This window comes from Scyliorhinus torazame, chromosome 6 (genome assembly GCF_047496885.1).
Source record: "Scyliorhinus torazame isolate Kashiwa2021f chromosome 6, sScyTor2.1, whole genome shotgun sequence".
Lineage (NCBI taxonomy): Eukaryota > Metazoa > Chordata > Chondrichthyes > Carcharhiniformes > Scyliorhinidae > Scyliorhinus > Scyliorhinus torazame.
Window position 1 is genome coordinate 224,724,635 of NC_092712.1, and position 27,166 is coordinate 224,751,800.

General features: G+C 51.8%; 1 protein-coding gene across 1 annotated transcript in view; it reads left to right on the plus strand.

Moving 5' to 3' along the window:
* Positions 1-27,166, plus strand: part of dnah5 (dynein, axonemal, heavy chain 5) — a 521,599-nt gene that overhangs the window by 492,757 nt on the left and 1,676 nt on the right. The window contains exons 77-78 of the mRNA XM_072509474.1: positions 4,686-4,838; positions 25,754-25,988. Of these exons, the coding sequence (XP_072365575.1) occupies positions 4,686-4,838; positions 25,754-25,988 (388 nt within the window). The remainder of the gene's footprint in view (positions 1-4,685; positions 4,839-25,753; positions 25,989-27,166) is intronic.

Below are 27,166 nucleotides of genomic sequence, written 5' to 3' on the forward strand. Positions count from 1 at the left end.
GGGTGTCAGAACGAGGCCAGTGAAACTCGCAAGAGGCCTCTCGCACGATTCGCGACGCTCAAAACATCTCACGAGATTCTGTTGCAATCTAGATCTCACCCTTGCAGGGCGAGGTCCAGATCTGAATATTTAAATCAGCACAGTTGCTCATTTAACAACCCGGACACGGATTCACCCGGCGCCCAGGACTCACCGGCCGTGCCTGGCACCATTTAATACTGTCCATACAAACGTGGACCAGTCGTAACAGCAGTTGGGAGGCTCTCCCAGGCCATTGGAGACCCCCGGGTGGTTGCAGACAGGGTCAGTGCCAGAGACAGGCTTCATGGAAGCCCCATGAGGGGAGAGGTGGGTGCATTCGTGTGTGGTGTGGGGGGAGAGTCGACGCTGAGTTTGGAGGTAGGGTGGTGGAGTTGCCAGTGATACGCGATTTTGAGGGGTGGGGGTTGGGAAAATGTTGGTGATGAATGTGTGGGGGTGGAATGTCGGTGAGGATTGGCGGGGAGAGAGCCCCCTATACACCCATGATGGGGGCCGGGGGGGCAGTTAGGCTGCAGTGCCGATTGGGGCGCCCTTTAAAGATAGCACCCCAATATCTGTACGAGCTGATTGTTAGCTCTTTCAGGCCCTTCCCCATCAGGATTACAACGTAAACCATGCCCACTCATTCTCTGACTCCAAGAGGCACAATATTTGGAGAGAAAACTTGTCTGTGTCACTGGAGAGTTTCACGCCTGTTTTCAGTCTGAGCCTGACATTTTGCCAAATTCTGGTACGCTTCTGCCCATGGTCTCTCATTCACACACCCCTTTCTCACACCATCTTTGTTAAAACTAACTGGTCTGTGTTCGTCAGGTTCATCCTCTTTTTTTCAACAAAGGTGTAACATTAAAAATCCTCCAGTCCTCTGGCACCATCCCTGTATCTAAAGAGGATTGTGTGATTGCGGCCAGTACGAGGGCAAAGTTCATCCTTAACCTCCCTCAGCAAATGAACATGCATCCATCTAGACTGGGTGGCTTATCCATTTTAACTCCTGGAATCTTTTTCAGAACTCTTGTTTATCTTTTTATTTCTTCTAGTATTCCAATAAGCTTTGTTTGCTGTAGTTTGGCCAAGTCCTTTTCCTTGATAAAAACCAATGCAAAGTACTAATTTAGTATTTAGTGGAATTTTTTGAGGACATTACCAGTGCGGTAGATAACGGGGAGCCAATGGATGTGGTATATCTGGATTTCCAGAAAGCCTTTGACAAGGTGCCACACAAAAGGTTGCAGCATAAGATAAAGATGCATGGCATTAAGGGTAAAGTAATAGCATGGATAGAGAATTGGTTAATTAATAGAAAGCAAAGAGTGGGGATTAATGGCTGTTTCTCTGGTTGACAATCAGTAGCTAGTGGTGTCCCTCAGGGATCAGTGTTGGACCCACAATTGTTCACAATTTACATAGATGATTTGGAGTTGGGGACCAAGGGCAATGTGTCCAAGTTTGCAGACGACACTAAGATAAGTGGTAAAGCAAATAGTGCAGAGGATACTGGAAGTCTGCAGAGGGATTTGGATAGGCTAAGTGAATGGGCTAGGGTCTGGCAGATGGAATACTGTGTTGGCAAATGTGAGGTTATCCATTTTGGTAGGAATAACAGCAAAAGGGATTATTATTTAAATGATAAAATATTAAAACATGCTGCTGTGTAGAAAGACCTAGGTGTGCTAGTGCATGAGTCGCAAAACTTTGGTTTACAGGTGCAACAGGTGATTAAGAAGGCAAATGGAATTTTGTCCTTCATTGCTAGAGGGATGGAGTTTAAGACTAGGGAGGTTATGCTGCAATTGTATAAGGTGTTAGCGAGGCCACACCTGGAGTATTATGTTCAGTTTTGGTCTCCTTACCTGAGAAAGGACGTACTGGTGCTGGAGGGTGTGCAGAGGAGATTCACTAGGTTAATCCCAGAGCTGAAGGGGTTGGATTCCGAGGAGAGGTTGAGTAGACTGGGACTGTACTCGTTGGAATTTAGAAGGATGAGGGGGGATATTATAGAAACATATAAAATTATGAAGGGAATAGATCGGATAGATGCGGGCAGGTTGTTTCCACTGGCGGGTGAAAGCAGAACTAGGGGGCTTAGCCTCAAAATAAGGGGATGTAGATGTAGGACTGAGTTTAGGAGGAACTTCTTCACCCAAAGGGTTGTGAATCTATGGAATTCCTTGCCCAGTGAAGCAGTTGAGGCTCCTTCATTAAATGTTTTTAAGATAAAGATAGATAGTTTTTTGAAGAATAAAGGGATTAAGGCCGGAAAGTGGAGCTGAGTCCACAAAAGATCAGCTGTGATCTCATTGAATGGTGGAGCAGACTCGAGGGGCCAGATGGCCTACTCCTGCTCCTAGTTCTTATGTTCTTATTTCAACTCTGCCTCCTGCATCCAACAATAAATCTCCACTTGGCCCTTAATCGGCCCATCCACTTGACTAACAATCCTTGTACTGTTCGTATGCATAGAGAAGACCTTTGGATTCTCCTTTATATTCGTCACTAAAATTCTCATACTGTCTCTTTCCCCCTTTTATTTCTTTTTTTCACCTCTCTGTACTTTTCATATTCTGCCTGATTCTCCCTTGTATTGTCAAGCTGACATTTGCTTTATGTCCCTTTTTCCATTTTGTCTTATCAGTTTTAGCAAAATATGAGTAAAGGTGTACACAGTGTGTAAATTGCTTCCTAATAAGGAAACCATTTAGCTGATCATACTGGTGCTGTTCGAATTTTATTCTAGATTTGGACAGAATACATAGATTTCATAGATTTCATAGAATTTACAGTGCAGAAGGAGGCCATTCGGCCCATCGAGTCTGCACCGGCTCTTGGAAAGAGCACCCTACCCAAGGTCAACACCTCCACCCTTTCCCCATAACCCAGTAACCCCACCCAACACTAAGGGCAATTGTGGACACTAAGGGCAATTTATCATGGCCAATCCACCTAACCTGCACATCTTTGGACTGTGGGAGGAAACCGGAGCACCCGGAGGAAACCCACGCAGACACGGGGAGGACGTGCAGACTCCGCACAGACAGTGACCCAAGCCGGAATCGAAGCTGGGACCCTGGAGCTGTGAAGCAATTGTGCTATCCACAATGCTACCGTGCTGCCCCAATAGAATTTACGGTGCAGACTCGATTTGGCCCATCGCGTCTGCCCCGGCCCTTGGAAAGAGCACACTACTTAAGCCCACACCTCCACCCTATCCCCCTAACCCAGTAACCCGACCTAACCTTTTTTTTTTGGACACTGAGGGCAATTTTCAGAATGGTCAATCCACCTAACTTGCACATCTTTGGACTGTGAGAGGAAACCGGACCACCCGGCGGAAACCAACCCAGACACGGGGAGAATGTGCAGACTCCACACAGACAGTGACCCAAGCCGGGATTTGAACCTGGGACCTTGGAGTTGTGAAGCAATTGTGCTAACCACTGTGCTACCGTGCTGCCACATGATAAACGGCAGGACCCTGAGAAGCACTGAGGACCAGAGGGACCTTGGTGCGCATGTACACTGTTCCCTTAAGGTAGCAGAGAAGGTGGATTCAGTGGTTAAGACGGCATATGGTTTACTTGCCTTTATTAGCCGAGGCATAGAGTTTTATAGAATTTACACTGCACAAGGTCATTCAGCCCATCGGGTCCGCACCGGCCCTTGGAAAGAGCACCCAACCTAAACCTACACCTCCACCCTATCCCATAACCCAAGTAACCTCACCCAACCTTTTTGAAATCTAAGGGCAATTTAGAATAGTCAATCCACCTAACCTGCACATCTTTGGGCTGTGGGAGGAAACCGGAACACCCGGAGGAAACCCACACACACAAGGGGAGAACGTGCAGACTCCACACAGACAGTGGCCCAAGCAGGGAATCGAACCTGGGACCCTGGAGCTGTGAAGCAACTGTGCTAACCACTGTGTTGCTGTGCCCCCTAAGAGCAGAGAGGGTATGCTGGAACTGTATAAAATGTTGATTAGGCCACAGCTAGAGTATTGTGTGCAGATCTGGAATCCACATTATAGGAGGGATGTGGTAGCCCTGGAAAGAAGGCCGAGGAGGATGTGAAGAGAGATTAGATAGACTTGCATTATTTTCCTTGGAGCAGATGAGACTGAGGGGGGATTGAAATGTATCAAATTATGAGGGGCATAAATAGAGTAGACAGGAAGAAACTTTTTCCCTTGGTGGAAGGATCAATGACCAGTGGGCATAGATTTAAGGCAAGGGGCAGGAGGTTTAGAGGGGATGTGAGGGGAAACATTTTTACCCAGAGGGTGGAGGGAGTTTGGAACCCATTGCCTGAAAGGGTGGTGGAGGCAGAGACCCTCATGACATTTAAGTATTATTTAGATGTGCACTTGTGATCCCAGGACGTACAAGACAATGGGCTATATGCTGGGAAATGGGATTAGAATAGTTAGGTGGCTGTTTTTGACTGGCGCAGACTTGATGGACCAAAGGGCCTTTTTTATGCTGTATGACTCAATGACCTGCACAAATAATTGCCAGGCATACATTTTCATTCTCTATGAATAATAGAATTTACATCTGTGGAACAGTTGATAATGTCCATTTAGTTCAAAATAGAGTGAGTATTACATTAATTTGTAATCAAAATATTGTCTTACTCTCCAGACATCCTGGGAATCAAGCACGCTTGGATTTTGGTTCACTGAATTATTGGAGCGAAATCGTCAGTTTCATTCCTGGATTTTTGAAGGGCGACCAAACTGCTTTTGGATGACTGGCTTTTTTAACCCTCAAGGATTTCTAACCGCAATGAGACAAGTAATGCTAATCTCCTAGTATTTTGTTTATTGGTGAGGTTTTGTGCAACTAACATAGATGCCTGATTCTAATTAATATTTCTGAAGGTTCTGCAGGTGAAATTAACTACCTTGCTACTTTAAATTTGACCCTTGTTCTCAAAAATAACACAATCTGATTCCCTGCTAGTTCTTTACTTAAAACAAATTGAAATGATTTGTTACCGCTAGTCTTCCTAATTCGCTCCTGGTCAGCTGCCGTCATTCCACATTCCATAAATTTGAGCTCATCCAAAACTCTCTTGCCAAAATCCTAACTCATACCAAGTTGCATTCACCCTGTGCTCCCTGATCTGTATGGGTTCCCAGTCCTCCCATGCCTTGATTTTAAAATCCCTCCATGATCTTGCTTCTTCTCCAGCCCTACGATCCTCCCAGATCTCTGCACTCATCCAATTCTGATCTTTATCACATCCTTGATTTTATTTGTTCCACCTTTGGTGGCCATGCCTTCAACTGCCTCAGAGGAACATGGGGCCCAGGAGCAGGTGTAGACCATCTGGCAATTCGTCCCTGCTCCGTCATTAGATAAGATCATGGCTGACCTGATTGTGGCCTCAGTTCCCCTTTCAGCCTGGCCCCCATAACCCTTGACTACCTTGTCTATCACTGTGGTTAGCACTAGACCAGGTTCGATTCCCGGCTTGGGTCACTGTCTGTGCAGCGTCTGGACGTTCGTCCTGTGTCTGCGCGGGACTCCCCCGGGTGCGCCAGTTTCCTCCCACTAGTCCCGAAAGATGTGCTTGTTAGGTGAATTGGACATTCTGAATTCTCCCTCAGTGTACCCGAACACGCGCTATAGTGTGGCGACTGGGGAATTTTCACTGTAACTACATTGCAGTCTTAATGTAAGCCTACTTGTGAAACTAATAAAGATTATTATAATTATTAATCTATTTAACTCAGCCTTAAATAAATAAATTACCCAGCATCCATTGCCTTCTGGGGAAGAGAATTCCAAAGACGAACAATCCTCTAAAATTCTCCTCATCTCAATGTTGAGTGAGAGCCCTCTTATTTTTAAACTTTTTCCCCTAGATTTGGACTCCCCATAAGAGGAAACATCCCCCCCCTCTCCAGTACCCATTCTATCAAGCCCTCTCAGAAACGTGTATATTTCAATAAGATCACCCCTCGTTCTTCTAAACCCTAATGGGTATAGGCCTTGGCCCTGGGCTGAGGATTTCCCTCCCTAAACCTCTCCACCTCTCCTTTTTTTAGAGCACTCCTTAAAACCCACTGCTGTTTTTTCACCTGTCCCATATCTCCTTATGTGAATTAGTGTTAAATTGTATCTGATAAACCTCCTATGAAGCACTTTGGAATATCTTATGAAATTAAAGGTGCTATTATAAATGTAAGTTATTGTTGGAATTTATAGTCAGAGTAACGATAAAGACTTCGTAATCTAGCTCACTTCAATTAACTTTAACTATCAGTTAGAATTTCAAAGCATATTGCTTTGGGGTGTTTTATTATTTTAATGCTGTTGTTTAATTGCAAATTGTTACATTAAACCACTTCCGTTCTGGTCCTCATTATATAAACTACACCACTAACAAATGCATATTAACCCAGAAGAACACAAAGGGCACACTGGAAGTCTTTTTTTCACTGTGAAACAAAAATGACGTGAATGATATGATGAATTTATTAACACAGTTCTCAAATTGGCAAGTGATCAAATAGGAACAGGAATAGGCCAGGCAGCTCCTCAAGCTGGCTCCATCATTTAGTTAGATCATGACTGATCTGTAGTTCAATCCATTTACCTGCCTTTCCTCCACACTTGTTAGCTTTGCTCAATAAAAATCTATCAACTTCAGTCTTCAAAGTTTCAATTGACCCAGCATCCATACAGTATTTTGAGGATGAGAGTTTCAGATTTCCACCAATCTTTGTGTGGAAAACTGCTTCCTGATTTAACTACATAGTTCAAGCAAAAATATAGTGGGGATTTTGAGTCTGCATTAGCTATGTGAGGGATCGGCAATGTGGGCAGAAAATCCCGCGAGAATCGGGAAAAGCAATTCTTTCCGGAGATATCTGGGGCTGGATTCTCCGCCGCGGGATGCTCCGTTTTGCCGGCAGGGGTTTCCAGACGGCATGGGGCTGCCCCAGAATGGGAAACCCCATTGGCCAGCCGGCGAAACAGAGCATCCCGCCCGCATGCTGAACCAGAAATCTGGCGCGGTGGGACACAGAATCCAGCTCCATGTTTCCCAATTTTCGCTGCCCCTCGCCAGCGACACCATGAGGTTCACATCCACAAAGGACGTGAATCTCATTTGAACAGATTTACGTTAAATATTATTAACGAGTCCCCTGCCACATGTCCCCCCTCCCTCACTAATTATTCGCACCTCACCGATATAACATCACGTTGGCGAGGTTTACAACAGGTTCGGCTAAGCGAAAATCAGTTGAGGAGATCCCTCTGGTGGTGCGGAGGTACGTAAAGCCCCCGGGGGGAGAGGGACATGCTCGGGCTGTGCCTGGCAGTGCCAATCTGTGCTGGGGGCAGTGACAAGGACAGGCCCTAGTGGAAGCCCCATGAGGTTGAGGGGGGGGGGGGGGGGGGGGGTGGCGGGGTGCATTTATGTGTGGTGGCTGGCAGAGTGGACATCGGTGGGGGGGGGGAAGGGGAGTTGCGGCAATATTTCCGTGGACTTGGCGTGGGGGTGTAATGCCGCCGATGAATGTCAGGTGAGAGGACTGGAATGCTGACGAGAATTTTGCGGGAGTGGGAGGTATGTTGCCGATGATTGCTGCGGTGGTGGAGGGTTGAGGGGAGAGACCCCAATACCTCTGTGATGGGAACTGGGAGCCATTATATTGCAGTGCTGATCAGGGCGTCCTTTTAAGATGGCACCCCGATATCTGCGGAGCCAGTTGCCAGCTCTATCATGCCCCACCCCGCCAGAGCAATGGCATAAGCCAAGCCAAGCCCACTCTTTTCCCTATAAGTGGCTTGATATTTGGAGAGAAAACTGGGGCGTCATTCTCCGATCCCCCAGAGGGTCGGAGAATGGCCGTTGGCCGCCGTGAATCCCGCCCCCGCCGGTTGCCGAAGTCTCCGAAGGGAGAAAAGTCGGCGGGGCGTTAATGGCGCCGCTGCCGCGGAGAATGTCACAGGTCTGCGCAAGGCAGCCGATTTTCGGACTGCCGATATTCTCCCTTCCGGATGGGCCGAAGTCCCGTCGACGTAAATTAAACCTCCTTTTCATCGGCGTGACCCGGTGCTCCAGGCTCACGCCGACCAGCGTGGAGGTGAGTGACGGCCTGGGGGGTTGGCTCTGGGCAGGCAATGGCGTGGCCGCAGGAGAGGTGTGTCTCGGGTTGTGTGTGTGTGTGTGCGGCGGGGGGGGGGGGGGGGTGGTTAGAGTAGGCTGGGCTCCGGGGGAGTGCCTGGAGGGGGTCCGTGCCGGGGTGGAGGTTGGGGGGGGTGGGGGGGGTCCGTGCCGGGGTGGAGGTTGGGGGGGGTTCGTGCCGTGCCGGGGTGGAGGTTGGGGGGGGGGGTTCCGTGCTGGGGTGGAGGTTTGGGGGGGGTCCGTGCCGGGGTGGAGGTTGGGGGGGGGTCCGTGCAGGGGTGGAGGTTAGGGGGCGGGGTCCGGAGGAGTGGTGTGGAGGAGGGGATATGGGCAATGATGACATGTCGTCGTTCCCCTCCCCCCCCCACCAGGCCGTCATGTTTTCAGATCATCCAGCGATGTTGGCCGCCGTGGTGGCAGCCGCTCATGTCTATGTTGCCCTGGATGAGGAGGAGGAGGAGGAGGTGTGTGCCAGAGAGGCGGCGCAGGCTGCCGCAGAGGGGCAGGCGGCAGCCGCCCAGGCTGGAGGGACACCTGACCGACAGGACGAGGAGGGGGAGGAGGACGTCGTGGCCCCACGGCAACGGAGGCACCCAAGGGCGTCCCGTGTGTACCGGCCCCGGCAGTCATACCAGGACCTCACGGACCGGGAATGCAGGAGGAGACTCCGGATGAGCCGGGAAACCGTGGCACACATCTGCCACCTGCTGGCACACCTGTCACCGCGTGGCACTGGCGGGGGACACCCTCTCCCCGTGTCCGTCAAGGTTACGATGACCCTGAACTTTTATGCAACGGGGTCATTCCAGGCACCGAGTGGGGACCTGTCCGGCATATCGCAGACATCGGTGCACCGGTGCATCCGGGCAGTGACAGATGCCCTATATGCCATGGCGCACCGCTACATCCGCTTCCCCGTGGACCGGGCCAGCCAAGATGCCCGGGCCGTGGGCTTCTCTGCCGTGGCCGGGTTCCCCATGGTCCAGGGCGCGATCGATGGGATGCACGTCGCCGTGCGGCCACCTGCAGATAACAGGGCCGTGTTCACTAATAGGAAGGGGACCTATTCGATGAACGTACAGGTGGTCTGCGACCACCGCATGATGATCCTGCACGTCTGCGCCCGTCACCCAGGCAGAGTACACGACTCATTCGTGTTGTCGCGGTCATCCATCCCCGGCATGTACGAGGGACGCCATCCCCGGCTGGGGGGCTGGTTGCTGGGCGACAGGGGCTACCCATTGCGATCGTGGCTGATGACGCCTATACGGAGGCCACGCAATGAGGCGGAGAACCGCTACAATGATGCCCATGTAGCGACAAGGGGAGTGATCGAGAGGTGCTTTGGCGTGCTGAAGATGCGTTTCAGGTGCCTGGACCTCTCTGGGGGCGCCCTCCAGTATCGGTCAGATAGGGTCGGCCGCATCATTGTGGTGTGCTGCGTCCTGCACAACATAGCCCAGCAGAGGGGTGATGTGCCGCAGGCAGAGGAGGGCGGAGTGGAGGAGCAGCAGGAAGAGGCCCAGTCCTCCCAGATAAGGGGGATGGGGGCAATGGTCAGGGCAGACGGGGTAGACACAGGCGGGTGGCTGTCCACCGTTACCGGCTGGCCCAGCGGGCACGGGACAGACTGATAGACGCCCGCTTCACTGACTAGATGGGCGTGGGAATCGGGTAGTATGGCCACAGACCGCACACCATGGCAACAGCCGACCACCCACACCCCCCACCCATCCACCCACCCAGCACCCTCACCCCCCTCCCCAACCCCACCCACCCCACCCGCATGCACACCACCCCCCCCCCCCCCCATTGCCGATCCACCTGCGGCACAACGGGCCGGGCTCACACAGTTGCGGGTGGACGCGTGTCTATCGCAGGCATGGAGGATGATGACAACCCGCCCTGCGATGAGCTCCTGGCTCTACATCGTTGGACTATGTCTGACCCATGGCCACAGTACCACCATCCACCCGGACCATCCCTGCATGCGGCTGTGACACTGCAGCGCACGGTCCCATCCTCTGCCCGGGGGATGTTGATGGCGGCCCAGGGGGAATGGGGCAGACTCACCTGGGGCTGAGGTAAGACCACCCCTCACACACACACTTGCGCTCAACGTACATGACACCCCCGCACACTTTGGACAGAGCACAAAGGCAGCTTCGGTAGGTGTAACATTGACTTTAATAACCAAAGGAGTTCATGCACGTGCCCTGCCCTAGCCCCTAAAACTCATCTGTGCCCTGCACCTGTGCCAACTTACTCAGTGTCTAATTGTTTGGCCTTACGGGCCCTTTGACTATGTCTACGTGGTTCCCCAGACGGTACAGCAGAACTGGAGGTGGACTCCTGTGATTCCTGCCCTCTGACACTGGATCCCTTTGGCGGCCGTTTCCTGGGGCGTCCTGGCCTAGATGGGCTAGGCTGCGGCCCGGGCGACTGGGATGGCGAGCTGCCAGCCTGTCCTGCCCGTTGCCCACCCGATGCACCTGGGACGGAAGGGGGGAAGTCCGAGGTGTCGCGGTGTACCGGGACCTCCCCTACAGAGGGAGCCGGGATGGACCACACCACCTCCTCCTCCCTCGGGGTGCCCGATGGCCCCCAGGCTTCTACATGGGTGGGGGATGCGAACGGACTGGCCATCCGACGCCCCCCCGACATCTGGCGCTGCCAGTCCTGGAGGCCCGTGCTGGTATCGACAGGGGTCTGCAGGTTTGCAGCCATGGAGCCCAGGGGGTTGGCAAACCCTGTCTGTGACAGTGCGACGCCGGCTCGCACATGGCCACTGGCGCCGATGCCCTCAGCGATGGCCTGCAGAGACTGGGCCATGGCCTGCTGAGACTGGGCTATGAGCGCCTCTGCCATCTGGCGCTGGCACTGGCTCATGGCCTGTGAGAGGGCAGCCATTTCCTGGGCCACAGACGCCGCCTGCACGGAAGGCGCCAGGCCTCGCAAACCGTTCCCCATGTCTGACACCGTCGCACCCATTGCCTCCACCGCGGACGCCACCCGTGCGGTGTCGGCCTGGGTGGCACGCATGACCGGCACCACTCCCAGCTCCTGGACGCGGGTGGACTCCTCCACCTGCGACCGCAGCCGCCGCAAGCCGCCCGTCACCCTCTTCGCTCGTCTCCGGGTCGGTGGTTGCATCGGATCTATGTGTGGGTGTGGTAACTGCAGGAACCCGGGATCCATCTGGGCGGCAGATGTTCGCTTGGGCTGGGCTGCCCTCCGATCGCCCGGTCCCTCTGCTGCTCCTACCTCCACCTGCTGTACCGGGACGGCTGTGTTGTGCGCACCAGTGAGTGTACCAGACGCCTCATCACTAAAGTGCCCAACCGTGGTGAGTGTTTCTGCGATGGTGGAGGGTGTTGGTGACAGCAGTGGCGTTGTGTCGTGCTCTTCGTCCCACTCTGAGTCCATGGCAATTTGGGGTGGGGGTTCGTCTCCACCCATCCACTCTGAGTTACTGTCCGGTATTTCGTCTTCCTGGGTAGTGCTGTCCCGGGCAGGGGTGTCCTGGGTAGTGGTGTCCTGGGTAGTGGTGTCCTGGGTAGTGGTGCCCTGGCTCGGATGTGACGGGGGCCTGTGGCTGCCCCCCTCGTCGCTGGGTGGTCGCTCCCGCACGTGACGGGGGTGTCGTCTCCCTGTTGCTCCAGGTCTCTACGTCTCCCGTGGTGTGCAAGGGGCATCCTGCGGGCGTCGCATGCTGTAGGGTCCGGGTCTCTCCGTCTCCCGTGGTCTCCGAGGGGCATCCTGCGGGCGGCGCATGCTGGAGGGTGTGGGTCTCTCCGTCTCCTGTGGTCTCCGAGGGGCATCCTGCAGGCGTCGAATGCTGGAGGGTCCGGGTCTCTCCGTCTCCCGTGGTCTCCGAGGGGCATCCTGCGGGCGTCGCATGCTAGAGGGTGCGGGTCTCTCCGTCTCCTGTGGTCTCCGAGGGGCATCCTGCGGGCGTCGCATGCTGGAGGGTGCGGGTCTCTCCGTCTCCTGTGGTCTCCGAGGGGCATCCTGCGGGCGGTCTGCATCTGCGGGGATGGGTGCCTGGATGTTTGGTCATGCGATACACAATGAAGCATGCATGGTTAGACATCAGGCAGTGATCAGGTGATACGGGGGAGGGGGATATAGGGGAGGGGGGATATGGGGACGGGCATTCGGTGGCTCACTCGCTAGTACGCCCCCGACCTCTGCATCAGCAACCTCCCGGTCCTCAGGTCCGCCAGCCAGTTCCAGGGCCCTTTCCTCGTGTACGGTCAGTGGCCTCTCATCAGCGGGCCCTCCTCCAGTCCTCACATGCTCCCTATTGTTGTGTGCGCGCTTCTCCTGTGGGGGGGGGGGGCAGGGGTAAAAGGCAACAGTGTTAGGCAGGTATATGAATGCACGCCATCGGTGGCACGTGCATTGCAGAGGTTAAGGTTAGGGCTGGATTCAAGGGGGAAATGGGGGAGGGGGGGATATGGGGGAGGGGGGGATATGGGGGAGGGGGGGATATGGGGGAGGGGGGAATATGGGGGAGGGGGGGAATATGGGGGAGGGGGGATATGGGGGAGGGGGGATATGGGGGAGGGGGGATATGGGGGAGGGGGGATATGGGGGAGGGGGGATATGGGGAGGGGGGATATGGGGGAGGGGGGATATGGGGGAGGGGGGATATGGGGGAGGGGGATATGGGGGATATGGGGAGGGGGGATATGGAGATATGGGGGAGGGGGAGATATGGGGGAGGGGGAGATATGGGGGAGGGGGAGATATGGGGGAGGGGGAGATATGGGGATATGGGGGAGGGGGGATATGGAGGAGGGGGAGATATGGGGGAGGGGGATATGGGGGATATAGGGAGGGGGGATATGGGGGATATAGGGAGGGGGGATATGGGGGATATAGGGAATATGGGGGAGGGGGGGATATGGGGGAGGGGGGATATGGGGGAGGGGGGATATGGGGGATATGGGGGAGGGGGGATATGGGGGAGGGGGGATATGGGGGAGGGGGGGATATGGGGGAGGCTCACCCTGCCTGCTCTGACGAGGTTGTTCACCTTCTTGTGGCACTGGGTGCCTGTCCGTGGTGTCAGGGCCACAGCGGTGACGGCCTCTGCCACCTCCCTCCACAGACGCCGGCTGTGGCGTGGGCCAACTATGCGGCCGTGCCCGGGATACAGGGCGCCCCTCCTCTGCTCCACCGTGTCCAGGAGCGCCTCCACATCGCGTGACTCGAACCTCGGGGCTGAGCGACGGCCAGCCATCCAGTCGGGTGTTGCGGTCGGGTGTTCCGGTCGGGTGGGGGGGAGCAGCGCGGCCTTATGAGCCGTCACGCTGTGCAGCGCGTATGACGCTGCACGGCGTGAACCACTGCGCAAGCGCGGATCCCGTTACGTCGCTGCTTGCCCATTTCGGGCCGGAGACTATCGACCCATTTTTCCGACGTGACGCAAGTCGGATTTGCGCCGTTTTTTGCGCCGATCGGCGGACTTTCCGCCGAAAACGGAGAATTTCGCCCCTGGTCTGTGCAACTGGAGAGTTACACACCTGGGGCGAGATTCTCCAACCCCCCGCCGGGTCGGAGAATCGCCGGGGGCTGGCGTGAATCCCGCCCCCGCCGGTTGCCGAATTCTCTGGCACTGGATATTCGGTGGGGGCGGGAATTGCGGCGCGCCGGTTGGCCCCCCCCCCCCCCCGCGATTCTCCGGCCCGAAGTCCCGCTGCTAAAATGCCTGTCCCGCCTGCGTAGAATAAACCACCTACCTTGCCGGCGGGACAAGGCGGCGCAGGCGGGCTCCGGGGTCCTGGGGGGGGCGCGGGGCGATCTGGCCCCGGGGGGGTGCCCCCACGGTGACCTGGCCCGCGATCGGGGCCCACCGATCCGCGGGCGGGCCTGTGCCATGGGGGCACTCTTTCCCTTCCGCCTCCGCCACGGTCTCCACCATGGCGGAGGCGGAAGAGACTCCCTCCATTGCGCATGCGCGGAAATGCCGTCAGCGGCCGCTGACGCTCCCATGCATGCGCCGCCTGCAGATGTCATTTCCGCGCCAGTTGGCGGGGCACCAAAGGCCTTTTCCGCCAGCTGGCGGGGTCAGAAATTCGTCCGTCGCGGGCCTAGCCCCTTGAGGTTGGGGCTCGGCCCCCCAAGATGCGGAGCATTCCGCACCTTTGGGGCAGCGCGATGCCCGACTGATTTTCGCCGTTTTGGGCGCCAGTCGGCGGACATCGCGCCGATACCGGAGAATTTTGCCCCTGTTTTCAGTCTGATCCTGACACTTTGCCATATTCTGGTAAGTTTCCACCCATAAAAGTGCTTCCACATCCAGTGCAGGCTATCTCAGGCTGTGGTAAAGCTGCATTTATGTATCATCAACTGTGTCTTTCAATCCTCAAACATGTGAGTATTAGTGAGTATAGATAAAGGGCTGGATTCTCCGTTTCTGAGGCTATGTGCCGGCCCCAACGGAGAATCCGTGGTGCTCCACGGTGGGAAATCGTCTCGAATCCCTCACCGATTCCAGTACCAGTGATGGGCTAGCACCGAAACCAGCGGATCGCGCGGAGAACGTCCGGAGAAGAGTGGGTCCCTGGCCGCGCATGCCCAGGGCTGACGAGCTGCAGTCGTGCACGCCTACGCCCCCACCGATCGCGCCGGGAAACATGGCACCGGCCGTGCTGGACCGCATACCCACCTACCCCGACACAGCGGCCCACTCCCCCCAGTCATAGCAGAAGCCCTCCGGCCACCAGCACGGATCCGGCCCAGCCTAGCGGTGCTTGACTCTGTCCGCAGCCAGCACGCTAGGTTTCCGACCGTTGGGACCACACGCGCCGTTGGATACTTGGCCCATCGTGGGCGGAGCATTGCAGGTGGACCAACTGAGGACGAGCCAACCACATGGCGACTGCGTGCGGTGCACGTCAAAGTGACGCCGATTTGGAGGGAGCGGAGTATCGTGAACTGGCGTCAAACCGGCGCCTGCCCCGATTCTGGTGTCGGAATCCAACCTCCACCCGATTGTCGATCCCGATTCCGCATCGGGCTCCTGAGAATCCCGCCCAATGTGTCTAAACAATTAGATGATATTGTCGGAAATTAATGTTTTCAGTTTCTGGATTTTTAAAGTTCATTTATGGGATCTGGGCATCTCTATCTAGGCCAGCAGTCATTGCTCATCCCTAAATGTCCTTGGGAAGGTGGTGATGAGCTAGCTGCCTTCTTGAATCGCTTCAGACCATGTGTTATAAAGATGAGCAGGCTAGGTGGATTGGCCATGATAAAATTGTCCCTTAGTATACAGGGATGTGCAGGTTAGGTGGGGTTGCGGGGATAGAGCAGGGGAGTGGACCTAGTTAGGGCGCTCTTTCGGAGGGTCAGTGCAGACTTGATGGGCCAAATGGCCTACTTCTACACTGAAGCGATTTTATGGTTCTATATGTACACCCACAGTGTTGTTAGGGAGGGAGCTCCAGGATTTTGACACAGTGAAGGAATGGCAATCTATTTCCAAGTCAGGATGGTGAGTGTCTTGTAGGGAAACTTCCAGGTGGTGCTGTTCCCATGTGGTTGCTGCCCTTGTAGATGATAGTGGCCATGGGTATGGAAGTTGCTGTCAAAGCAGCCTTGGTGAGTTCCTGCAGTGCAATTTGTAGATGGTGCACACTGCTGCTATTGTGTGTTGGAGGTGGAAGAAGTGAATGTTTCTGGAAGGGATGTGCAGCAATTGGGCTGCTTTGTCCTGGATGGTATCAAGCTTCTTGAGTGTTGCTGGAGCTGCACTCATCCAGGCAAGTGGAGTGTATTCCATCACTCTCATAGAATCATAAAACTTTCAGCACATGAGGAGGCCATTCTGCCCATCGGGTCTGCACCGGCCCCTTGAAAGAGGACCCTACTTAAGCGCGCACTTCCACCCTATCCCAATAGCACCACCTAACCTTTATGGACACTAAGGGCGATTTAGGATCACCAATCCACCTAACCTGCACCTCTTTGGAGTGTGGGAAGAAACTGGAGCATCTAGAGGAAACTCTCAGACACGGGGAGAAAGTGCAAACTCCAGACAGTCACCCAGGTGGGAATTGAACCCGGGTCCCTGGAGCTGTGAGGCAGCAGTGCTAACCACTGTGTGCAGGCTCTTGACTTGTGCTTTGCAGATTGTAGATAAGCTTCAGTGAGTTGGGAGGTGAGGATTTGTAGCCTATGACCTGCTCTTGTAGCCATAGCATTTATCTGGCTAGTCTAGTTCAGTTTCTGTTTAACGGTAAGCTCCAAAACCTTTATTTATGGGTGTTGGATGGTATTAGTATCATCTCCTGGTAGCGGTGTGAGTGCCTGCAGAATAAATTGCAAGACTGTATGGGGGAAAGTGAAGTACTGAAACTTTGTAATTAGGTTGGCAAGCATGGAGTGCTTGTCAATGAACACTGATGAGGTGTTCTTGGGAGAAGATGTAGAGGTCCTGTAAGTATGAAGTCTAAAGCATAAGGCCTGTCAAAGGATCCATGCTTCCTGGAATCCGGTATGAATAAGGAAATCGCAAGTCTCTCTTGTGCATTTTTCCATTGTTTGCACCTGGTGCAGGAACCTAACCTGCTGATTCACCTGTTTTGCTCCTTCATCCCCATCCTCTTCATCAGATGAGGAATGTGTCTCCTCCAGGTCATCAGTTGGCAAAGCTTCCTCTGCCCCCTCTGCAGCAGGAGGTTGTGCAATGCACAGCAGATAGCGATTATTCAGGAGGCCCTTTGAGGTGCATATTGTAAAGCTCACCAGGCAGTGGAACCTCATTTCCAACAGACCCGGATGTTGCCCATGTTAAACCTTCGTTTTACTGCTGCTTCACTCCACAGACGTGTTATCAGCCAGGACTTAAGCAGATAACCCATGTCTCCCAGATTCCATCTATGCAGGCATGCGGGAGCTTGAAGAACTGTGATACCTGGAAATGGTGTAGGATGTAAGCATGAACGCTCATTGGAAACTAAGCACTCACCTGGAGGGTATGTCTCCTGTGATTGCAGACCAATTGCAAATTAATGGAGTGAAACCCCTTTCTGCTGATAAATACGACAAGCTGGTGGTTCCATGGAGCGATGATTTCCACATGGGTGTGATTGATACCATTGGGAGAGACCGTGGCGAAGAGGCAATGTCTCTGGGGACATGGGTTCATATCCCACCACAAAAACTGGAGGAAGATACATTCAATTGATAAAAGCTGAATGGTCTATTCCTCAACTAACATCGCTAGAAAGTAGGCGATCTGATATTTATTACACTGCTTGTTGTGGGAGCTTGCTGCATACAAATTTGTTTAAATACATACTTTGGTTCTGTCTTCACAAAGCAGGACACAAATAAGATACCAGGAATGTTGGGGAACATGGAATTTAGTGAGAGGAAGGAACTGCAGGAAATCAGTATTAGTAGGGAAATGGTGTTGGGGAAATTGATGGGATTGAAGGCTGATAAATCCCCAAGGCCTGATAATCAACATTCCAGCATACTTAAGGAAATGGCTCCAGAAACAGTGAATGCATGAGTGGTCATCTTTATACTTTGGAACAGTTCCTTAAGATTGGAAGGTATCTAATGTACCACCACTCTTTAATAAGTCAGGTAGAGAGAAAACAGCAAATTATAGACCAGTCAGTTTGACATCGGTAGTGGGGAAAATGCGAGAGTCCGTTGTCAAAGAGTTTAGACCAGACCACTTGGAAAACAGTGGCAGGATAGGACAGAGTCAGCATGGATTTATGAAGGGGAAATCATGCTTGATAAATCTACCGGAATTCTTTGAGGATGTAACCAGTAGAATTGATATGGGGGAGCCAGTGGATGTGGTTTATTTGGACTTTCAGAAGGTTTTTGACAAAGTCCCACATAAGAGATTAGTGTGTAAAATTAAAGCACATGGGATTGGGGGTAGTGCATTGAGATGGTTTTCAAATTGGTTTGCTGACAGGAAACAAAGTAGGAATAGATACAAATGACCAGCAGTGACGAGTGGGGTACCATAAGGATCAGTGCTGGGACCCCAGCTATTCACAATACATATTAATGATTTGGATAAGGGAACAAAATGGAATATCTCCAAATTTGCAGATGACACAAAGCTGGGTGGGAGGGTGAGCTGTGAGGAGGACGTAGAAATGCTTCAGTGTATTGAGTGTGCAAATGCATGTCAGATGCAATATAATGTGGATAAATGTGAGGTTATCCACTTTGGTAGCAAAAACAGGAAGGCAGATTATTATTTAAATGGCTATAGATTGAGAGACGCGAATGTGCAACAAGACCTGGGTGTCTGTGTACACCAGTCGCTGAAGCTAAGTAAGCAAGTGCAGCAGGTGATGAAGAAGGCAAATGTATGTTAGCCTTCATAAGTGAGGAGATTCAAGTACAGGCACAGGGATGTCTTGCAGGAATTATACAGGACCTTGGTGATGGCACACCTGGAATATTGTGAGCAGTTTTGGCCTCCTTATCTGAGGAAGAATGTTATTGCTATGGAGGGAGTGCAGCAAAGGCAGACTGATTCCTAGGATGGCGGGAATGATACATGAGGAGAGATGAGTCGGTTAGGATTATATTCGCTGGAGTTTAGAAGAATGAGGGGGTATCTCATAGAATCCTATAAAATTCTAACCGGACTAAACAGGGTAAATTTGGGAAGGATGTTCAGAATCAACGGTCAGAGTCTAAGGAAACTGGGTAAACCATTTAGCACTGAGATGAGGAGAAATTGCTTCACCCAGAGAGTGGTACGCCTGTGGAATTTTCTATCACAAAGCAGTTGAGGTGAAAACATTCTTTTAGAAGGGGTTAGATTTGGCACTTGGGGTTAAAGGGATCAAAGGATGTGGAAGGATATGGGACTGGATTCTCCACCCCGCCGCACCTCTTTTCTGCCCTGACCCCCCCAGCGGGATTCTCCATTACACCGGCCGGTCAATGGGGTTTCCCATTGTGGGGAAGCCCCATGCTGTCGGGAAACCCCGGGCGCCGGCAAAACGGAAAATCCCGCCGGTGGAGAATCGCGCCTCTGGAAGGAAACCGGGAACAGGTTGCTGAGTTGGATGATCAGCTATGTGTTTCTATAATATCTTGCACATGTGGAAAGCCTGCAATGGTCAAAGACCACAAATCTTTCTGTCTGCACTCTGGGTCAGTTATATTGCATAAGTATCTACCCCTCTCGAACAGAGCGTTTATTTCTTTAATACAATGATGAGCGGCTGCCAGAGAAATATTGCACATGTCCCCTGTGGAGCTCTGGAAGGAGTTAAGACCATAAGACATAGGAGCAGAATCAGGCCATTCAGCCCTTGGAGCCTGTTCCGCCATTCATCATGGCTGATATGTTTCTCATCCCCATTCTCCTTCCTTCTCCCCATCATTTTCATTTTTTTTTTCATAACCCCTGATCCCCTTATTAATCAAGACCCTATCTAGCTCTGTCTTAAAAATACTGTGATTGCTGCCTCACGGCGCCGAGGTCCCAGGTTTGATCCCGGCTCTGGGTCACTGTCCCTGTGGAGTTTGCACATTCTCCCCGTGTTTGCGTGGGTTTCGCCCCCACAACCCAAAGATGTGCAGGACAGGTGGATTGAACACGCTAAACTGCCCCTTAATTGGAAAAAACGAATTGGGTACTCTAAATTTATAATTTAAAAAATACTGTGATTTGGCCTCCACAGCTTTCTGCGGCAAAGAGTCCACAGATTCACCACCATCTGGCTGAAGAAATTCCTCCTCAAACAAGTTCTTTGCATTGCAGTTGAAGACTGCATTACTTTCAAAGTCTTAGGCATTGGGTTTCTTCCCAGTCTCAAAAGGCCACAGGTCATCCTACATGTCTGTGATAGCCACCCTAGACATCTACAATCTTTGCTGCAATGTCTCTCTGACATTTGAAGTGAGTGGAGGCAAGACCTGTATCACTCTGGGACATGGCAATGACCTTCATCTTATTAGCCAGCGCTTGGCTCCCCTTGACCATCTTCAGCATTTGGTTCAGTCACAAGCTTCATGATGTCCTCCCACCATTTTTGCCTCTGGACCCAGTCCCTCCCTCTGAAACGCTCCTCCGCTGCATGTGACCATGAGCTCCTCTTGCTCGCCAAAGAAAATTGCAGTGTTGTTGCAGACAGTTCCAAATCGCTCTCTTCACTGTCCCATTGCCAGCTTCAAATTGTCAATACACTAAAGATACACCTCATGTCGTTACAAGCTATCGCATTACTTCCAACTCAAATATGGGACCACACGCAATCTCAGTCTGTCCAACATGACCTTTGCTTTGTAGGTTCTCTTACTTTCCATCCAATTGTTTTGGCTCTTGCGTTGCATTCACCAGCAACTATATTCCATCTGAAGTTCACAAAATGGTCAACATCATCAAGGCATTTCTACAAACCATCTCACCTCGGGTTACAACAGTCCTGATGGCACGGCATTCCCAGAGACTCCCATTTCCACACTTTTAAGTGGTCTGGTAGGCTCTGGCACCACTTCAGCAACAGCAATGGGTATTGTCCGATACACAATCCCGTGCTCTTCCTGTCTTCAATTCTCTGTGTTCCCAGCTGTGTAGCACACAACACACAGCAACACAGACCAGGAATTGCCGGCTCGCCGTGGCGGAACCCAATATGGGGGATGTGGCAGGCCAGTCAAACATGCATTGACTTTCTGGTGAGATCAGAAGAACTGGTGCTGGGCTGGAAAATCCCACCCACAGTCTCTGCTTTATTCTCAGAGCCCTGCTTCAACACTGGGATCTATTCTAAAACTGTCAAACAGAAAAGTGTCCCATTCGGAGAGAACCTAGCTTGTGTCTTTCCCTCCACCCAGTCTCAGTCTCAACTACCAAACAGAAAAAAAAAGATTCAAATCCAACCCCACCGTAATTAGCTTTCTATTTAACTTTCTTTCCTAGGTATTTATCTCCATGTATAATCTAAAGACCCACTGGGTTTCTTAATTATGGAATTAAGGAACTTAATTATGTCATAATTAGGAAACGAATTAACCTTCTTTCAAAATACCCCACAGCACAAGTTCATCCTTAAAGGGGCATGGTACTTAAGAAAATACAGGCTTTTGCCAGCGCATGGGTCGTCACCACATAACTGCAAACCTGTAACAGATAATATTCAACTTCAACGGCGGTGCAAAAAGGCAGTAGCAGATTGGTTTTCCTTCATACATTTAGCCTGAATCCCTTTCCACTGTCTTCAAGATTTGTTTTATAAATAAATGAGGGTGGATTCTCCATTGCCCGACACCGGTGTCAGGATTTCCGATCGGGCAGAGAATGGAGCGTCGAGGGGAAAACGGGTCTGTTGTCATACCCATTGCGATGCTCTGATTCCCCCGCTGACAGTCACAGCACACTACCTGCCCCATGCTGGCAGGAGTGATTTATATCCATTTGATTAACTGGCTCAAAGCCCCAGTCTTCTCCTCCCCTCCACCCCCCCCCCCCCTCCCCCCAAACCACGCTACTAACAGGTCACCCTCCATCCCACCTGTCGTGTTGGGTGTTCTGATGCACAAATGATCCAACACGGCTATAGATGGTACAACTCTGTTTTATTGTCTAATCAACGGTAGCAAATAACTACTGGCTTGGGTACGTGCTTCACCAGCTAACCTGTGGACCCAGCCCTATCACTATCTTAGTGAGGCACTCAGCACATGGTCTATGTCTGAGTGGCACGCTGTGAGCTCTGCGCTCTGAGCTATCTCCTGGTAGAATGAGCGGGAACTGTGGTGTTCCCTGTTTTATAGTGCATGTGCTCTCACTGGTAATTGGCTGCGATGTTATGTGGTTGGTCCAACTGCCTGTCCTTCAGTGTGTGTGTGATTGCACCATGATATGCTGATGTGGATATCATGACACCACCCACAGCATGCTATCCTAACAGAGACCACCATCAGTCACCCCTTCTTGTAAGCTGAAGAGAAGTCCAGGCAAGAGAGTGAAAAATCACTGCATCTTCGCCAATCCTTCCCTAACATCTGCTGCCTCACACAAAAGTGTTTAAAGCAGTGCTTATAAATATTAGAGGCTTCCTGGAAAGCCAAGTAAACTTCAAAGGGCTTCAAATCCCTTGGCAGCCTGTGAAATGCATATCTTCCATTCAATTTCACACAGCAATGCATATCTTCCATTCAATTTCACACAGCAATGCATTGTACTAGCCAGTGATTGACAGTTTTATAGGTCCAGACACAGCTGCTTAGGAGGTTTGTTTATTTACATTTCCCTTCATGCTTGAATGCATCTCAATTACTCTGCTTTGATGCTAGCTGCAATGTTTATAAACACGCTTGCCATGATTGACAGCTCCTCACCGCATCAAAAGGAGCTAAGTGCTTGCACTTCACTTTTACAGCAGAAAGCACGGGACTCTTTTTGATGTGGTAAGGAGCTGTCAGCTTAACCTCATGCATGTGTGTTGTGGGGGGGGCGGGGAGGGTGATCTGTTATTCCCGTGGTGTGGGAAGTATGCCCTTGTCAGCAGGGATGGAGGGACACATGATTTGCGTTGTGGGGGAGGGGTGGGGCTGCCACCGGACCTCTATCGCACCAACCACTCAAATTGATGGCCCAATACTTGGATTCCAATGGAGTCCAACGAGCTTGCGACCATGCATAAATTAGCATGATGGAGGGGGATACTCTCATACCGGGCCCCACTCCTAGTGACAGCGGAGACCAATAGCGATTCTCCACTGGTGGGAACACTTAGGTCGGGATTCTGCGACCACCCCGCCGGCTGGAGAATCCCCGGGGGGGAGGCGTGAATCCTGCCCTGGTGCCGTGACGCCGGCTGCCCTATTCTCCGCCGCCATTTTTTGGGTGGCGGCGGGATTCCCGCCACGCCGGTCGGGGGCCATTGCCAGCGGCCCCCCTGGTGATTCTCCGGGCCCTGATGGACCAAGCGGCCGTCCAGTTTTGGCCAGTCCCGCCGGTGTGAATTACTCACCTCACGCACGGCGAGACCTGGTAGGTGAGTGTGCGGGGGCGGTCCTCGGGGGGGGTGGGGGGGAGGGGGAGGTGGGATGCGGGGTCGCTAGGTAGGCCTGGCCCATGATCAGGGCCTACCGATCTGTGGGCAGGCTTGTTCCATGGGGGGGACTTCTTTCCTCCATGCCGGGCCCCTTTGGGCTCCGCCATATTGCCCAGGGGCCGTCGGGAGAAGGCCCCTGGGCCTTTTCGCATGCACGAAAATATGCCGGACGGTCTGCGCATGCGTGGAAATATGGCGGCCGTCCTGCGCATGCGCAAGATCAGGCCAGCCGTTCTGTGCATGCGCAAACTCGTGCTGGTCCTTTCGGCGTCCACCTAGCCCCCATAAATGCGGAGAATTCCTCACTTTCAGGGGCTGTTGAAGCCGGAGTGGTTGGCGCCGGTTTTCCCGCCGGCATGGGGACTTAGCCCCCAGAAGGGAGAATTGCGCCCCTAGTCTCACCCCAGGGCCGGGCCGGAGAATCGCCAGGACCGGCGCGAATCGTGCCATGCTGCCCCGATGCCGGTCTGCCGATTCTCCGGAAAGCGGAAAATCGCGCCATTGGCGCTGGTCGGGGGCCACTCTACGGGACACACCCCGGCGATTCTCGGCCAGGGATGGGCCGAGCGGCGACACCAAAAAAGCCGAGTCCCGCCGGCGCCGTCCACACCTTCTCGTGGACCTCGGCGTGGATGCGTGTGGGGGCGGCCTTGTGGGGGGAGGGTGTCCGACCCTGGGGGGGGCCTCCGCTGTGGCCAGGCCCGCGATTGGGGCTTACCGATTGGCAGGGCCGGCCTCTCGGGCTGGGGCCTCTTTTGTTCCGCCCCGGCCCCTGTAGCCCTACGGCCATGTTGCGTTCAGGCCGGCGCGGCGAAGGGAGCCACTGCACATGCGAGCATTGGCGCTGGCCCCACTGAGCATGCACAGACCCGCGGCGCCCATCTGACGCCGCGAATCTGCAGCTGGAGCGGCGTAGTTCGCGCCAGTGCCGTGCTGGCCCCCTGTAAGGGTCAGGATTGCTGCTCCTGAGGCTATGTTGACGACGTCGAGAAACGCGACGGCGTTTACGACGGCGTCAACACTTAGCCTCAGGATCAGAGAATCCTGCCCCTTGTGTTGCACATTAAAGAAGCAGTCGTGATTCTTAGTTGAAACACGCATTCCTTTTCTTAATATTCCTTTGGGAAGCATCTAGAAATGGATTCAGTCAGCCTGAACAAAATAATTACTTTAAAACTGAAGAACTTAATCTTTAAACCACTCAGGAACACTTTATTCATCAATTCTTTGAAGTTTTAGAAAGAGAATTGTGTTATTATGTTGACTTGAACAGTAAGCACCGCATCAGGAATCTCACACCCAATTAAATGTGTAATTTTGCATAGCATTTTAGATGCACAAAGGAATTCTATTTTATATTGAAACATTCAAAAGCGTTCATACCAGAAAATTCCAGCCATGAATGAGATCGGAAGATTTTGGCCATACGATCAATTGAATAATTGTATATTAGCTGTTTTGCATTTTTTTTTGTTGCTGAAAAAGTGCTTTAGGAAGTCATAAAAAGGCAACTGTGATGGGGATCTGTAGCCATCTGGGATGGCCACTTCCAGAATACAAAATGGATGCTTGCAATGAATGTAGGGAACTATGGACAATGTTAGGAAAGCAAGCAGGCACAGAGCCTGTATGCATATTGGAGAAACAGCTCCCAGACGGAACTGAAACTGTCGGTCAATTAACATATTGATGGCCCATCTCCGGGAACAAAGGAAAGACACTCAAGCAACCGACACTGCTCCAGACATCCCGGCGCCAATTCCCCAAACCAAAAGCACAAACAAAGCCAGGCCTACAGCCACCAAAGACACGCCCAACCATCCGGGCACCCACCCCTTTATTGGTCAAGATCAATACCAGTGATCAAGATGCGGCCCAATTAATTGGGGCTAAGTTTAAGGCCCAAAAGCGCGCGAAGCCCCTCCGGGTATAAGAAGAAACCCCCGAGCGAGAATCTCTCTCTTGGATTTGGCTCTCAAAGCGGAGAGACCCATCCACCAGCTACACCAGAAGCAAGTAAGTCCAAGGTCAACGCTCACTACCAGACGGACGACCTTAGCTGTTCTCCTGTACCCCTTCGAACCCAACAACCTCAGATCCAAACAACGGCCATTGTTCCTCTGACTGAGTGGGCAACCGAAGCTAAGTATAGGCGTTAGCGTTAGAGAGAGTTTAGTTTGTAGTACTCTGTTCATGCGTAGATCTTACTGTGTGTGTAAATAAATAGTATTGACTTTGAACTAACTAACTGGTGTATTGGCTTTTTGATTCGGGTTTGAACTTTGTGGCGGTATCGAGAGATACCTGGTGATTCTAAGGCATAAACATAATTAGGATTAAGGAAGGCGACCATATTGACCGCCATATTCATAACCAGAGAAACAGAGCAACAGATCGTACTGTAACACTAGGAAACGCAGGATAGTGAAGAATTGATTTATACTTTATTGATGAAACAAATTACTTGTGATGGTGACTCTTTAATTTTTATTCAACAGGAAGTTACTCGTGCTCATAAAGGTTGGGCACTTGACAGTGTGGTTCTGTGCAATGAAGTTAGCAAATGGATGAAAGATGACATCACAGCTCCCCCTTCAGAGGGAGTCTATGTGTATGGACTGTATCTGGAAGGAGCTGGATGGGATAGGCGAAATTCAAAGCTCATTGAATCTAAACCTAAAGTGCTATTTGAGTTGCTACCAGTCATCCATATTTCGGCTCAGAATAACTTGAGTAAGTATGCAATACATTTGCAACTCTTTAAAATAACCAACAGCTGAATTTAACATATTAAAGTAGTGTAATATAATAGATATCACTAACCGATGTCCAAAACGTATACTTTGTCATCTTGGGATTTTAGATTGGTGAACATTGATTTAAAAAAAAGAGCTTTTGAATTTACTACCTGTGATTGTCAATAATCCATGCTTCTCTGGACTCAATTTTAAAATGACTTGCTGGAATAACTGACAAATTTTGATACATGCATGTAGATTTATGAGAATATACAGCTTGGATGTTCAACTATTGGTAAACCAATCTCACAATTTTCAAAAACCCTTAACCTTTTTCTTCACACAGTTCTCCTTTATTTGCATATGAAAGACAAAATTATAAATTGGTAGTTTGGAAATAGCAGCTTACTGTTCACAGAATCACAATGGTTACAGCCCAGAGGAGACTATTCAGCTGGTCATGTCTGTGCTGGCTCTCCATTGGAGCAATTTACCTCATGTCACTCCCCAACTTTCTGGAACCCTGCATGTTCTTCCCTTTCAGATAATAATCCAATTCCTTCTTAAATGCCTTTATTAAATCTGCCTCCATCATGCACTCAAGCAGTGCATTCTGAATCTTAACCACTTTCTGCATAAAAAAGCTTTTCCTCCTTTCCCATTGCTTCTTTTGCCATTCCCTTAAATCTGTTCCTCTTGTTCTCCATTGTTCCATTAATGGGAACACTTTTCCGTATCCACCCTGTCCAGCCCCCTCATGATTGTTCATGTGGTTCTTTTTCTCCAAAGTTAAGCAGTTATCATTAAATTTCTTTTTTTGACACACCACTTTCTCAGACAAATCTAGTTTTACCTCGGCTATTATAATAATGTTCACCATTATCGACTTACTTATTTCTGCCTCTGCAGCATTGCCTGTCTTCACCACTGTCTCAACTCCTTTGCAAATGAAACCTTTATCAGTGCCTACATCATCCCCGGGTTCTGCCACTCCAAAGATCATAGGCGTCATTCTCCGACCCCCCGCCGGGTCGGAGAATGGCCGTTGGCCGCCGTGAATCCTGCCCCCGCCGAAGTCTCCGGTACCGGAGATTGGGCGGGGGCGGGAATCGGGCCGCGCAGGTTGGCGGGACCCCCCGCTCAATTCTCCGGCCCGGATGGGCCAAAGTCCCG